Source organism: Plectropomus leopardus, chromosome 3, assembly GCF_008729295.1.
Source record: "Plectropomus leopardus isolate mb chromosome 3, YSFRI_Pleo_2.0, whole genome shotgun sequence".
Taxonomy (NCBI): Eukaryota; Metazoa; Chordata; class Actinopteri; order Perciformes; family Serranidae; genus Plectropomus; species Plectropomus leopardus.
The window spans coordinates 1,924,164-1,940,476 of NC_056465.1; the positions used below are offsets into that span (position 1 = coordinate 1,924,164).

Below are 16,313 nucleotides of genomic sequence, written 5' to 3' on the forward strand. Positions count from 1 at the left end.
CATCCTTTAAAATCGATTTACATTTGCAAAGTTCAACTTGGTTCTTATCTTCTGCAGCTTTGTGTCTCGTTTCAATGGTGAAGCGGTAATGCATGGTTCTATTTTGAATTTTATGAACAATGGAGAATGAGCTATCCGCTGAGTTTGGTACTAGGAATGTATGTGGATATGAATACACGACTAGAAATGAACAAAAAATGAACTTTGAACAAACACAAACAAATTTTGGGAATCATATTTATCCATTCTCTTATCCTCTTATGACCTCTTATCCACTGACACAGTTTGCCACAGATGTCACTTCTTCTCAAAATGTCTGAGTCAAATTAAAACACACAAACATTATACACCTTGATACAATTAGTATGAAACACTCTTCACAGTGTGAGAAGGATCTAACAGTTCTGCTGATTATTGCATGCACAGTGTTTTGGGGAGCTGCATAGCCAGAGCAGCAGGATTTCACATTATGTAGATTTGTTGAAATACAAACAAAGGCTAAAAACATAGAGTTGTACAATAGATAATTCTTGCTCCAATCCTCAGACATCCAGGGACATCCAACTTAACAATCCCTATCAGTCTTTACCCTTGTTGATGTGCAGTGCGGGATAAAGCTTGACTTGACTGATGGCACAGGTCTTATTTGTATGAAATACTAGAAAAGTGCTTGTAAAAAGTGTTAATAGAGTTGTTCAGATTTTCCTGTTGTATTTCCACCACTGATCTCAACCCAGAACATGATGGTTTCAGTAATTTCTGTAAGGTGGATAGATGGATAAATGATAGATAGATAGATGGATAGATAGTTTACTGGTACAGGCTAAAGAGTCTCACAAGTGAAAGTGAAAGCAAACCCAGTTTCTCTATTCTTGCTTTTTTCAGCCCTCTGTCTGCAATTTGTTGTAGTTTCCTCTGAACCATTTAAAACCTGAGCATATTGATGTGATTTCTTTCAAAAACATGGGAAGAAGGCAATGGGCAATTTGCGAGGAATTAGGAAAATGTACAAGAAAATGACCTGAAAATTAGAATAAAAAAAGAAAAAGGAAATTTAAAAAAAACCCAACATAAATGGTATTGGTTCGAAAAAAAAAGTGATTAAAAATAATAATAATAGTTCTGGAACATAATTTTAAGTAGATAATTATGCATAAATAAATATATCATTTTTTGGCATTTTACAGAATTTTCGTCCAGTTGCTCATTGCCTTTTCCCCAAGTTTTTGAAAGAAATCAAAACAATTTTCTTAAGTTTCAAAGGGTGATGTTGATCCAGATTTCAAAGGGTTAAAGGTGTGCAGTTTGTAAGTCTGGCACCTGGTTGCTGGAGCTGCCACTGCCTAAAGGTTGCAGCTAATTCATATCCCAAAAATTCTAAAAATAGAGGAAATTTGTTTTTGTTAAAATCCTCTTTTATTTTATTGAAGTCTAAATATTTTCACAGAATAGAGCAATGAAGACAGTTTGTGACGACAATATTATTTAGGGGATTATCCAGTGATGGTCCAGACAGCTGGAGCCAATTGTTCCTGTGCTAAGTTTCTTGTTAGGTTTGATTTTATTATCTCGTGTTCTCATTAGCTAAAAACATTTGCCATCAGTTTTGTAGTTCTTAACTCAAGGTTGTTATACTAACTTTTTCCCAGAGCTTTTGAATGAACTCAATCGACTGAGGGAGCAGTTGAAATATGTGGTAAAAGCTAATACAACGTTAAGTTACACTTTTTGCCAAACTGCTGTTTCCAAGTTCAAGCATGAGCTGTCTGACTCGGGTTTCACATCATGTTCTGTGAAATAAATTAGAGCCTTGGAATACCTTTGATATTTAAATCTGAACAGTTGTAGTTTTCTGTTATAGTGTGGTTCAATATGGTGAATATGAGATGCTTTAAAGATATTGGATCTTGAGTTAATGAATTAGCAAAACACGACATTACTCAGTGGATCACACTGTGATGAAGCTCTATATTTGATATTCCTGGTCAGTCAGCAGACTCAGATACTAAGAACAGAGATACATTGATACATGCTGCATTAAGGCTCACTAGCAGCCATTGTGCTGTCCTTCTGTCTGCCTCCACCCCCATCGACTCACAACCTAGCCAAGCATGTTTCAGAGCTATAAAGTACAGTCTGTGTTAATGCATGTCTTTATTCTCTGGGACAGAAAAAGGTTTTGTTCAGCGTACTCTGCTTTTAGACTGCAGGGAACCAAAATGATCATAAAACAGAACAGGGTCAGGTCTATTACATGGATACACATAAAGTCATGTCTAAGAATGCTTTGTTGTAGTTTCTTGCAGTATCACACATGAACAGCAGTCAGAGCTGAAGAGTTACAGAATACGCTGCATGTGATAATGGGATCTGACCTGTAAAGTTTTCCAAAACAGCTCTTAAATAATGTGAGTAATGCTCACTTCAAAAAAGTTGCCTGATGGAAACAGAAGAATAGAAATATTAAGTCTGATCTCTGCTTCCAGTTTCCCTCTAAAATCATTTGTATCCATACACAATTTTGTGTGATACACATTAACATTACTTACCTGAGAAACCTGTTGAATGCAAGCTGAAAAAATGTCACCTGCCCCCTGATGGGCTTTCAGTGCACTGCAGGCAGTAGAGGTCCTGTTAACAAGTTTATTACTCTGCAGAGGGGGAGGCGTCCAAACTTTCAATCTTTTGTTTTTTTCCTCAGGCAATCATTTTACAGTAGTGGGAGCAATTTTTCTACAAGCTAGCTAGGCTAGCTAACTTTAAGCATTGCTCATTTTAAAAGGACCTCTGCAAGAAAACACTCTTTGTTTAGATTATCAAACAGACAGTGGATCATAGAAGTCTGTTTCTGGCTGCCAGTGAGCTAGCTAGGATAGCTCACTAGCCTAATGTAGCTGGCTAGTGGCAGCTAACTAGTGGCAAAGTTTTTCTACTTCTTCTACATATCTTTATTAGAATTGTTATTTTATTTTATTCTATTCTATTTTATTCTGTTGAGTGCCTTCTTTTGTATGTAGCCTATATATTTGCGTTATTTCGCCCTTTTTAATGAATATTTCATGCAGTTGCTGCTCTATCCTTCTGCAATATCCCTCATCAGTGTTGGGGGTAACGAGTTACAAAGTAACGAATTACTGTAACGATATTACTTTTTGGGGTAACGAAGTAAAGTAACGCATTACTCTAAAAATATTGGTAACTACACTACTTTACTAGACTACAGGAACGCGCTTTCCTGCGTTACCTAGGCCGTGTTTGCCTGTGCTGTGTCTGTCTGTTTAAGTGGCGCAGGAATTATGTGCGTGCTGCGGCTGCTGTCTGTGTGCGTGCGCAACGCGTGCTGCATAGAGAAGGGCGAGTGACGTTGCTGCCGGTACGAACAGGAGAGAGGGAAATGGAGACGGAGACTGGGGGGTTTGGCCAGTGGCGATGTTCCCACCACTTTCAGTTTATAGCTCGAAAGGACAAAAATATTCGACTGAAATGCACTCTATGCCCAGGCGACAGGCTCCTTTCAACTGCTGTCCTGTATCTACTCGGTAAATTAAGAAATGGGAAAGTAAAGTAATAAGTAGTGAAGTTACTTTTCAAATGCAGTAACTAGTAAAGTAATTTCATTACAATTTACAGAAGTAACTAGTAATAAGTAACTGATTACTTTTTTTTGAGTAACTTCCCCAACACTGTCCCTCATGAGATTAATAGAGTATTTCTATTCTATTCTATTCTTAGGGCCTGTTTAAATATTACACACACTCATATTGCTTTCAAAATGCCAAATACAGTTAAAAAAAAAGAAAAAAAAAAGACATCACCTGCTGGAAAATAGTAAAAAGGAAAATTCCCACCGAAAGGGCCCAGAATGACACCCAGAAATAATACAATGCATGTTTTTATACTTTGATGGCTGTGGGATCAAAAAATGTCAGTTTGAATGGATTTCAATGGAGCATTTTTTGACCTTAACTGTCTGAATGTAACAATTTAGTTTCCAGTGTATTAGTGTATTTTAGACTTAATGTCAGAGCTGACCTGGAAATTAACAAATTAGAAAAAAATACACACTCTTGAATGACCTGTAGTGACCACCAGGATAATTACAGCCTCATGAAATTTTACAGACACACTGAAGACCCATGTTCGCCTGAATAAGGACAGAAACTTAACATTAAAGTTAATTAAAAGGTTCCTTTTTGGGAAAAAAAGACAAAAAAAATTTAGATGTTCCAACTACAAAGGAAAATGTGTGTAGCTCCTCTAAAAAAGATAATTTTGTGATCAGTTACTTTCCATACATGCCTGACATATCAAATATGACACAAAATGATTTCCATATATGCAAATTCTTTCTTTCTTTATTTATCTAGTTTTAACATTTTTTATAAGGGCCCATAAATACATCAATTAGAAAATAGAATTCTGGCTATTATTTTATTGTTTAGGATTAAGTCACCTGATGAAAACAGAAAAATATACTGCATGTATCACATTCTGTGTTTTGCTTCCATGACCGTTTCCTGAACTTGCTTGTTCATGTAGAGTTGAGGGGTGAGGATAGTTATATTTGTCTGTTATTCACTCTGATAGGCACCCGATTAACTGCTTATAGCACCAAAATTGAAATTTAGTTTTCACCTCAATTCTAAACAAACACCTATGACTGTTGGCACTTTGGAATTCAAATATATTCAAAAGGTCTTACTCATGGATCAATATGCAAAACTGTGGCAGGAAAGTTCAGTCCTGACTTTGAAAACTTGACAAAATTTCACAGTAATCCCTTTTTTAGGTGAATCTTGAATTCATTTGATGAATCTTGAATTAATTTGATTCATTTGAATCTTGAATTCATTTGATGAATTCAAGATACTGTTGAAATCCAGAAAAAATAGCTGCAGAATGGAAGGAGCCACTGATACATTGCAATCACAGATGTGGAAATTTACTTTGAAGACCAAATTAGGAAAATACATGCACCAAAACACATAACTGATCTCATGATTTTTCTGTTTATTTTTTCTGCAATTAGATCAATAGTCAGGGGGAGAGACCTCTCTCTAGCTCTGCAAGTGTTTTTGCCTTCACTGACTGTCTGGAGTCCATGGATGTGTTACCGTGTGTCTGGCTGTGTCTGATCACTGTCTTATCAGTGTGTGTGTGTCTCTTTCCAGATGAGATCATGCAGCAGGAGATCAGGCCCCTGCTGGCTGTGGACATCATAGAACAGCTTCATCGCCAGTTTGCCTTGCTCTCAGGTATGTAACAAGACTCCACTGTCCTGCTGTCCACACTCAGAGGTTTTGACTCTATGTTTTCAGTGGAAGGCTAGGAAATATTTATACCAGCAGTCAAACTCCTGTCATACTAAAATATAATTACAAAACATGAAACATGCAGATTAGCTGTTAAATGAAAACATGGAGCTCTAGATTGAAGAGCTCTACAGTGTGTGGTGCATCAAATCTGGAAAAATGCAAGACTTTTTTGATACTCAATGCATATTTTTAATTGTGTCAAAACCAGATTATAATACACTTTCCACAGAAACAACTTTAACTTTTTTTTAAATGACTTGGGTTATAATCTGCAGCCAGTGTTTTGTTTTTTTGCTTGGTGAATGAAAATATGCCAAACAAAACGTATTGAATAAAAGAGCAAAAGCACATATAAATGAATGGGGCTACAGAGTGTATTCCTTTTCTTTTCTTTTCTTTTCTTTTCTTTTCTTTTCTTTTCAAGGCACATCAGAAGATAGGATAAGAGCCAAACAATGCCGAATTCAGGCGTACAAAATTAAAAGTAGAATTGAGCAAAAGTAAATACAATACAAAAATATTAAAATTAACACAGAATTAATAGTATTAATACACTGAACAAAAATATAAACGCAACATTTTTGTTTCTGCTCCCATTTTTCATGAGCTGAACTCAAAGATGTAAAACATTTTCTATATACACACATTTCTCTCAAATATTGTTCAGAAATCTGTCTTAATCTGTGTTAGTGAGCACTTCTCCTTTGCTGAGATAATCCATCCCACCTCACAGGTGTGGCATATCAAGATGCTGATTAGACAGCATGATTATTGCACAGGTGTGCCTTAGACTGAGAAAGCAGGGCCTAAGGACTTGGGAATGGGCTCTCCCATCCCTGGGGCTGAGGTTACCGAGGTGGTCAAAAAGCTCCCCGGTGGCAGTGCCCCGGGGATGGATGAGATCTGTCCGGAGTTCCCTGGATGTTGTAGGGTTGTCATGGTTGACACGTCTCTGCAGCATTGCGTGGAAATCGAGGGCAGTGCCTCTGGACTGACAGACTGGGGTGGTGGTCCCTCTTTTTAAGAAGGGGGACCGGAGGTTGTGTTCCAACTATAGGGGGATCACACTCGTTGATCACGACGTCGTTTTCGTCCCGGTCGTGGAACTGTGGACCAGCTCTGGACCCTTGACATGGTCCTTAAGAGTGCATGGGAGTTTGCCCAACCAGTCTACATGTGTTTTGTGGACTTGGAGAAGGCATTCAACCGTGTCCCTCGGGGAGTCCTGTAGGGGGTTCTCCGGGAGTACGGGGTATCAGACCCCCTGATACAGGCCGTCTGTTCCCTGTACAACCAGTATCAGAGCTTGGTCTGCATTGCCGGCAGTAAGTCAAACTCGTTTCCGGTGAGGGTTGGACTCCGCCAGGGCTGCCCTTTGTTACCGATTCTGTTCTTAACTTTTTTGGACAGAATTTCTAGGCGCAGCCAGGGTGTTGAGGGGGTCCGGTTTGGTGACCTCAGGATTTGGTCGCTGCTTTTTGGAGATGATGTGGTCCTGTTGGCTTCATCAGGCCATGACCTTCAGCTCTCACTGGATTGTTTCACAGTTGAGTGTGAAGCGGCCGGGATGAGAATCAGCACCTCCAAATCCAAGGCCATGGTTCTCAGCCGGAAAAGGATGGAGTGCCCTCTCCAGATCGGGGAGGAGATCCTGCCCCAAGTGGAGGAGTTTAAGTATCTTGGGGTCTTGATCACAAGTGGGGGAAGGATGGAGCGGGAGATCGACAGGCAGACAAGCGGCCGAAATGAGCTTCCTCCGTAGGGTGGCTGGGCTCTCCCTTAGAGATAGGATGAGAAGCTCGGTCATCCGGGAGGAGCTCGGAGTAGAGCCGCTGCTCCTCCGCGTTGAGAAGAGCCAGATGAGGTGGCTCAGGCATCTAATTAAGATGCCTCCCTGGTGAGGTGATCAGGGCACATACCACCTGTAGGAGGCCCCGGGGAAGACCTAGGATACGCTGGAGAGACTATGCCTCGGGATCCCCCGGGAAGAGCTGGATGAAGTGGCCGGGGAGAGGGAAGTCTGGGCTTTCCTGCTTAGGCTGCCGCCCCCGCAACCCGACTCTGGATAAGCGGAAGAAAATGAATGGATGGATGGACTCTGTGACTGGCAGGAAGCAGATTCACTTTTCCACCCTGCGGTTTCACTTCACGTGTGACAAGATTGCATGTAAAGAAAAAGGCCAAAATTTCCAACCGAAATAGCAACCCACATTCTACTGAGAAGGCACATACACTCGCAGCAGACACACGCATGTGGTGAAAGCAGAAAACCAGGCCTGTGTTAAACTTATGTAACTGTGACGGCAAGTACTGCTGAGAGAGGGACTTTTTAAAACAGTTGTTATTTTGGCCGTTGAGAGAAGGAATGATAAGCATCCCTGCACAACCACACAGGCTGCTGGGCCACGCTACTCCATCTAAACTTTGAAACATTAAGTGATGTGTCTTCTATCAGCCGGACAGCTGGACTGCAGTGATTAACTAAGTTACCCAAAGTAAAAAAAAAAAACACATCTGTGATAAAAACGGAAGTTAAACTCTTTAAAAACTTTATGTTGTTTTTTAATAACACATGAAGTATTATTTCTTGCATCTACAGACAAAATGCATACAGATACAGGTTCCCCATGTTTAACCTCTTATGTCTACATATGAGATTTCCTCTTCTATTCTACCTCAACAATTACACTGCTAATCATATTACACTGCCTCAACAATTACACTGCCAATCAACAATTACACTGCCAATCAGGGCTTTGTGTGTTTTTTCACTGCTGAAGCATTTTACTGTGATCCTCTGTAAAGACTATAAAGTCAAGCAGCTGTTTTACAAATTCGATTCTGTCTTCTGTGACTTGTGCTGATGATATAACACTTATCAGAAGGATTATTAGGGAAACTTTGAATTCCAGTAAGCTTGAAGGGAGAAGGGGAAGTGAAAGTGAAAGTGGCACTATGAATAAAAGGACGTTGGTGGTAATCTTAAATAGCATTAGAGGTGGAGCACGTTGCCATTTATGAACTGGAGGAGGAGGAGAGACAAAGGAGATGCAGACTGCTGGGATGAAGGCAACTCTGCTTTATTTAGTAATATGAACCACCAATGCACTAAAACACTAAAACACTATACACACGCACACACACACACACACACACACACACACACACACACACACACACAATATATTACAGACTATAGACTATACTAATAATAGATATTAGTATAGATATTAGTACTGTAATAGATTATAATAGACTAGAGATTATAATAAACTACACCATATAGGCTTTGAATATAATATAGACCTGTTCCCTCTTCTGCTGATGCTCGTAAAAGCCTGGCTATATAAATAATATAGCACAGAGCTTATGATATATTCCAGTCACCTCTCTGTCACCAGGTCAGTATGGCACACTGTTAGCAACACCTTCCTAACAAGATGTTCCAACATCAATGAGACAAATTTGAGACCACATGATGCACACTTTCCTCCTGCAGCATCTTACACTTTCCATCCTCAGCAAGTGAATTGGATGTGTGAGGGTGAGAGACGATTGGAGCAGCTAAAATTAAATGTGTGAAGCGTGTGTTTTCAGATGACGAGAGGAGGATATTTTAATGTCAAAATTACTTCAGAATTATATGATTTTTAGCTCAATGTCGCCATCTTGTGACTCTTTAGTAGAATTAGAAGCGTTAGATGGGAACATTGGTGTATTAAAAGTTGTCCAGCATTTTCCAAGACAAAGTTATTTCACTTTCTTGTCTTTATTATTATTCCATCTTCCTGGCATTAAATGTTGTTTTAAAGGGATAAACAGTTTGGTTTCCTTACAATGGAAAATCAAGACATGAAAAGTGATACATTCTATTGCAAATGCAATGCAAAATAAACATCTCAGATATTCTCTGGCTTTCCGAGATAAATGGTTCAGTTTGTAGATATTCTGGATACACTTCTCAGGATTTCAGGAACCCATTTTAGTCTCATTAGCCTCACTGTCCCACTGGCAGGACAGCTTGTATAAATGCTTAATGTTTAAACCCTGCTGAAATTTATTCCAAATACCATAGAATCACACAGAATTTGTTTTAAATTACATTTAAACAGATCCTCAACATGATTTAGATTCAATGATGGGTCGAAAGAGGCTGATACTTAACCCTTTACCACCTGGATCAGTATCAGTTTTGTTGAGCTACATTCAGATGTGTTTTACTAGCATATAAACCTCTGAAACCTGAGAAAACTGGTTTGATTTCTTTCAGAAACATGGGAAAAAACATAATGAGCAACTTGACAAGAAATGTTCCACAAACTTCAAAAAATGGGAATAAGATATGATCTAAACATTAGCTGGGGGATTATTAGATACGCTCAAAAAATAAGGGGAAAAATTTCCCAAAAATATTTTAATATTTTTAAAAAAATATATTGAATAATATTATATTGAATAAAAAATTCTGTAACACAGCAAAAACAAAAGAGTTCATTAACACTTTCTCGAGTTTATTTTATTTCTTTTATTTTCTTTTTTTTTAACTTGTTTGTTTTTTACTTTTCTTTATTGGTGATTTTCTTGTAACTTTTTTGTAAAGTTTTTTGTAAAAAAAAAAAAATGAATCAAGCCACTTTGCTCAGGTTTTAATAGGTGAAGTTCAAATTTCTTTTACTGTGGAAAACACAAACACCAGAACCAGCAGTACATTCCTATACTGCATTTTGGGGTAGAAGAGTAAATCTACAGCATGGAGGACCACAAGTTATGCCCTCTGTTTTTCATTAAAGATGGATGACTCTCTAAGAGCATTTTGTCTTTCATGTGTTTTCGGGGTGCTCACACTGTCCATGGTGACACTTGGTCTGGTTGGTTTGTCTCGGTTTGTCTGTCACAGGACATAGTTACTCCAATAGTAAAAGCAAAAAACAATAAATTACAACAAATATGTTGTGAAGTTATGGAAGCTATGGTCACAATACATGTGATACTGTCAGACAGTGTGAGACCTCAGGGTGAGTTTGTGCTGAAAGGCAGAACTGTAGAAGTTGTGTGTGGTGTTTTTGTGTTGCAGGAGGGCGAGGGAAAGATGGCGCCCCTATCATCATCTTCCCAGAGTACTCAGGCTTCAGCGAAGTGCCAGAGGAAGACTTCCTCAATGTTGCTACTTACCTGACCAGCATACCCAGGTACACACACACACAGACATAAAACTGAATACGTCTGGTTGTTATCCTCACATAGTCAGACTCTAACTCCTTGAGTGATCAGTTAGCCAAAAGAAGGCCTTACTTTACTCACTGGAAACCAGTAACATCCCAAGACCTCCGTTAAACCTCTGAGACACCACCATAAGAGAATCACATTTAACAGGTTTTGATGTAATTAAGTCTCATGAGTGAACATGGCATCTGAGTCAGGATGTGATGATTTCCATTCCATGTTCACTATGGGCCCCTGACTGGTCATCACATTACAGCTTAACAGAAGAAACTATATAAAATTTACAGTATCAGTGGGATGGCCACATAATGCTGCTGCGGGGGAAATGAGCTGCTGAGCCCTTATTAAGCTCCACATTTTCCCAATCTTTGCTTTGTTTGTCTATAGTGAAAATTCCCCTGGTCCCAGGAATTCAGGGTGGTTAACTGATTAAAGATCAAATTTGTCATGTTTTAAGTGGATATCTAGTCAGTGATGATGGAAAATACAGTCAATTGAAGCAACATATTCCTCACTGTGTGCAGTATTGACACTGCTCCTCTAGATCAGGCATGTCAAACTGGTCCACAGGGGGCTGGTGTGGCTGCAGGTTTTTGTGCCAACCAACCAAGAGCACACAGTTTGACCAATCAACTGTCTGAAGACGGAGATCAGTTGATTAAATGAGTCAAGTCTGGTGTGCTGCTACTTGGTTGGAAACAAAACCTGCAGCCACACCGGCCCCCCTGTGGACCGGTTTGACATGCCTGCTCTAGATCAATGGAAAAAAATACATCATAAAAATTGATGTGTTATCAACAACAAACAGGCTGTATTGTTCCTGGAAGCTTTGTGTCACCACCAAAACACAGCTTTAAGTGTCCAAAATACTCATTCAGTGATCATCTGTCCTCTCAACCTGATAGTTGTTTTATCCAGTTTATTTTTGCAGTCCTGACGAAGGTCTCCAAAGAGCTTCAAACTGGCCACAGTTAACTTAACATCCAGTGACTGATATGAAACACAGGGTAAGAAGTGAAATGCTCCATGCGCTGTATTTCCCTGCTGTCTCTCAGCTGATGGCAAGCAGCCGTTTTCAGTCATTCTCAAGAGGCAGAAGCAAAATAAAATGACAAAAACAGCCAGCGATGTACTCAGCCATTCATCAGATATTTGTCCAATAGTCCAGCTGTGGTCTCCACCACACCTCTGTCCAAGTGAGGAGCAAAACTTTCACACATAGTTACACACACGAGCTCTCTTTGGTGTGTCACTGTGTAACCATCAGTACACTGTAAAAAAATATCCACGTAGCATCCTCTTGTCTGCACTCATAAAAATGATGTCATTTCACTGGTGGACATGCAGCTAGTTTGCAATGTGAGACAATGAGGAAGATCTGTCTTTGGATGCATGTGGAGCATGCCCTCTGGATACTCAGAGGGCGTTAAAACAAAAACCGAAATAGCTTGTATTTCTTCCGATTAACACTCACGTCACCCGTTTGTGAAGGTACAGCAGCCTACAGAGAGACAGAGAACACTAACAAGTAAAAGTTGTTTTATGTCACAAACTCCCAAACTGGAATCAGTGAAGTTAAGGTTGAAAAATGGAAAGGCTTATAACATTTGTCTTATAACATTTTCAACATGCCCACAGAGTGGTAAACCTATCTTGTATTTATTCAGGATCAGCAAGCAAATAAAGTAGTTTTGGGGAGGTTCATTGGGACGCCTTAAGCACATGCATGCACACACACACACACACACACACACACACACGCATATACGCACGCACGCACGCACGCATACATGCACGCACGCACGCACGCACGCACGCACGCACGCACGCACGCACGCACACACACACACACACACACACACACACAGCAGTCCAGTAAGACATCCTCTCTCCCTCCTGTCTCCAGCCTGGATGCTGCCAGTATCGGCTTCATTATCATCATCGACCGGCGGAAGGACAAATGGAGCTCAGTGAAAGCCTCTCTGTCCAGGATCGCTGTAAGTTCTCCAACACACACTGCTGTTCAAATCATATACATAAATATTCAAGTTTCCACATACAAGCAAAGATGTTTATTATTTTTATTTGTCCTATACTGTAAACAATCTATAAAAGCACCAACAGTCATTTGCAGAAATATTGTGTGTATATACTGTATATAGCATAAATATTGTGTTGGAGCTTTCAGTACAATACTCATGCATCTTTGATGTGCACTGATGTGCATGATTAAAGCAGTTCAGACAACAGAGACTTAATCATAAGAGTGATAGAATACATATTGATATGATATCAAATAAAATTCAGAAATGTGAGGGAATCGCGGTGATTAGACGTGGTGATGTTGTCACTTCTTGTCTTTGCTGCTTTTTTTCTGCTGCACTGTAGTCAGGCTATTTATGGTGTTTACTGGCAGTGCATGTTTGTGCTGTTCTGCAGTGTGGCTCTGCAAACACGCCTGCAGGCATCATTAGATACCACATCAACGAGGATAGTGTCAACATAAGTCACTGTGGTGATATATGTGCATCTGCAGTTTTAAAATAAGTTAATCTTGAGCTACAAGGCCATGGTTAGTTCATTGACTCTCAGCCCATGTGCTTTCAGTGACAAATATAAGCCAGTATGAGTTATGTATTTGGATTTAAGCTTTTCATGTCTATTGAGCTGCATTTTATAAGAATATGATCCTTTTAATAGCAGTCCCTTTGCTATAAAAAACCCCAACAAACCCATGTATTGACACCTCACTGTTGTGTGGTCTCAGTACTCACCTGCTGGTAAGTGCAGCCTGGTTAAATACAATTACTGAATGACTAAATGAGTGAAACAATGTGATGACTTACAAAGGTATTGTAAATATACATGTTATTGTTGTGTTATTTAGGGGGCGTTTCCAGGAAACCTGCAGCTGGTGTTGGTGCTGAGGCCGTCCAGGTTCTTCCAGAGGGCAATAGCCGACATCGGGATCAAGCTGCACAAAGATGACTTTAAAATGAAGGTACCGGTAAGCATGCTTCATAACCAGCTGTAGTCTCAGGGAAATAATATTTGTTGGTAGACAGGATGATTCATTAGAAAGGGGAGACTTTTAACAGACTGCATGACAAAGAAATTATGCATGAAATACAATCATTTTTTACATGTCACATCCACTGGATGAGGCTTTGCTTGTGTCAAGTATCAAACTAGAAACCCTCCCCAGCAAACATTCAGCTAATGATACACAACCTGCACTTACAGTGAAAACTTATGTTAAGTACTGCATAGTGGAGCTGCAAAATTCAGATTCAGATTATTCTCTGTGGCTGCTGCTAGTGTGTGTTTTTTTGGGAACAGAATGCACAGTGTTTATATTTTAAAATTACACCTCTATAAAGAATACTCAGCATGTGACCAAGAAAGCCCACCTGATTCTACACAGGTGTGAACTCCGGGTCAGATAGAAGTGAATACAAGGAAACACAGTCATGCAGTCATCCCTCATTGGTGTCCTCAGAGGAGAGCTGCACAGGAACACCGAACTGTCATAGAATGGGCCCAAATACTAGCCAGGGCTTCCCCATGTTGCTGCGAGATGTGCATCATCATGTTTCAAAGACAAAACATGTAGATGTGCTAATAAATTGCATTTAGGAGCTACAGTGTGCAGACCTTTTGTCATGTTCAAAAACAAAAAATGACTCAGCAAATATTAAATAAAAAGTGAAGTCCTTTTAAGTCATCTGCCACAAGTCTTAAGGCCTGGAACACACTGCATGCATGAGCAGCACGTGACGGCAGCCTCACGAAGCTGCAGCGTGTTACACACTTACGGTGTCCACACTGGACTGTGGAGCTTTCCCTGACAGATTAAGTTAGTGTGCTCCAACTCTGCTCAAACTGAGAACCTAGCAGGCTCTCTAACCGCAGGTGACCTGCTGAGTGTAAAATAAGATAAGATAATCCTTTATTAGTCCCACAGTGGGGAAATTTCCAACATTGCAGCAGCAAAGGGATAGCAAAATAGCAAGATAACTGTGCAAAATAAACTATATTAATAAATAAGTACAAAAACTTGCAGGATGAAGATGAAGGAAATAAGCACAGAACGTCAACTAGCCATAAACGCCAGTTTCTTATTCCTTGATAAAATAGCAGTGCCTGCTATTGGCCAGCTGTAGCTCAGGAGGAAGAGGGCCTCGTCCACCGAATAGAAAATCAGTGGTTGGATCCCTGGCTCCTCCAGTTTATAAGTCAAGATACTGAACCTCAAATTGTGTGAGTGCATGTGATTGTTTGAACTGCATTGCAGGTGGCACCTTATAGAGTGGCCTCGGCAACTGTGTGAATGTGTGTGAATGAAACATAGTGTAAAGGTGCTTTAAACAGTCAGAAGATCACTGTAGCAAATTTTCCTTTGCAGCTTTTTTAACCCCAGGGTACATGTAACTTATTTAAAATGAATTATAATGCAACTTGATAAAAACTGAGTAAGTTCAACTCAAATCTCTAATTAAATTCATTGTTGGTATTAACAATGCAGGTGACTAATGATCACATACAAAGAAATTCAGTGTTATTAAGATTATAGCATCAATGCCAACAACACAGAATAAAGACTAGTAAGTGACTCTTTACAGTCTTCAGAAGGCAGCAGGTATCTCCTCCATCTGCAGTTTGGAGTGATGCTGCAAAGTGTCAAACCACATTAAATGTGGCAGATCCACTGTTTGTTTGTTTTTTCAGAGAATGCAAAATGCACAAAAAATATTAAGTAAATTATGCAGTTATGCTATGTCTAAATTTGATTTCTCTACATGAGAGTGTAAATTAAGATTCAACCTGTGTCCACCCTCAAAATATTGGAGAAATGCTTAATCTTTTCTATATTATTTTGTAGGCCTAAAGGTTGTCAAATTTAAACATACACACGTGAAACTTAAAATATTGAGATCAGCTCATGAATTCCATGTAATGTCAAATGTTTTACTGGTAGAATTTCAGAACAGTTATAGCAACGGCCCTGTGAGCCCACCACATCCCATCTCACATCTGCACCTGCACAATACAAATCGAACACTTTTGTTTGCACTTCCTGTCAAAGCTTCACACCCCAGATGTCATGAAAGAAGCACAAAAGACAAAGATAGAGAGGGAAGAGTAAATTATGACTAAACCAGTGTCATCAACAAACTGTTAGAGACCGTGTTTACAAAACCAAAAAAACCAAAAACTCAGGGCAAGGGCAACATGAGGCTTAATGCAGTGTCCTGTTGCACCCTAAATTACAACCTTGGCTGCTGTCATTATAGCGCCATTGATTTTAGAAGATGATTTAAACACAAAATTAGTAAGAAATTAGTAAGAAAATCACCTGAAAATAAAAGCAAATAAAGAGAGAAAAAAAGAAAAAATAGAAAAAAAATGAAAGAAGAAAATGCCATGACCTATAAATAACACACACACACACACACACACACACACACACACACACATTTTTTCTGTAACGTAATTTTAAATGAAAAAATATATATACTATAAAGTTTTTTTTTAACTTTTTTTTCTCGCCAAGTTACTACTACTACTGTAGGTCATAATATAAAGCATGTGTTTGCAGATTGTGATGTTGAACTCTCTATCGGACCTGCACTGCTACGTGGATAAAGGCCAGCTGACGCGGGAGCTGGGAGGAAGCCTGGAGTACTGTCACAGTCAATGGATACACCACCGAACTGTGAGGAAACACACACTACTACATACTGTATACCTTTAGTACTAATGACAATGTCCAGA

At 39.5% G+C, this 16,313-nt stretch overlaps 1 protein-coding gene across 5 annotated transcripts in view; it reads left to right on the forward strand.

The window, feature by feature from the left end:
* The window catches only part of mcf2l2 (MCF.2 cell line derived transforming sequence-like 2), a 193,490-nt gene that overhangs the window by 44,242 nt on the left and 132,935 nt on the right, over positions 1 to 16,313 (forward strand). For 4 of the 5 annotated variants that reach the window (XM_042512814.1, XM_042512812.1, XM_042512803.1 and 1 more), the window contains exons 2-6: positions 5,172 to 5,255; positions 10,390 to 10,504; positions 12,445 to 12,535; positions 13,426 to 13,545; positions 16,138 to 16,254. In XM_042512814.1, the coding sequence (XP_042368748.1) occupies positions 5,172 to 5,255; positions 10,390 to 10,504; positions 12,445 to 12,535; positions 13,426 to 13,545; positions 16,138 to 16,254 (527 nt within the window). The remainder of the gene's footprint in view (positions 1 to 5,171; positions 5,256 to 10,389; positions 10,505 to 12,444; positions 12,536 to 13,425; positions 13,546 to 16,137; positions 16,255 to 16,313) is intronic. The other variant, XM_042512811.1, reaches the window with a different exon arrangement.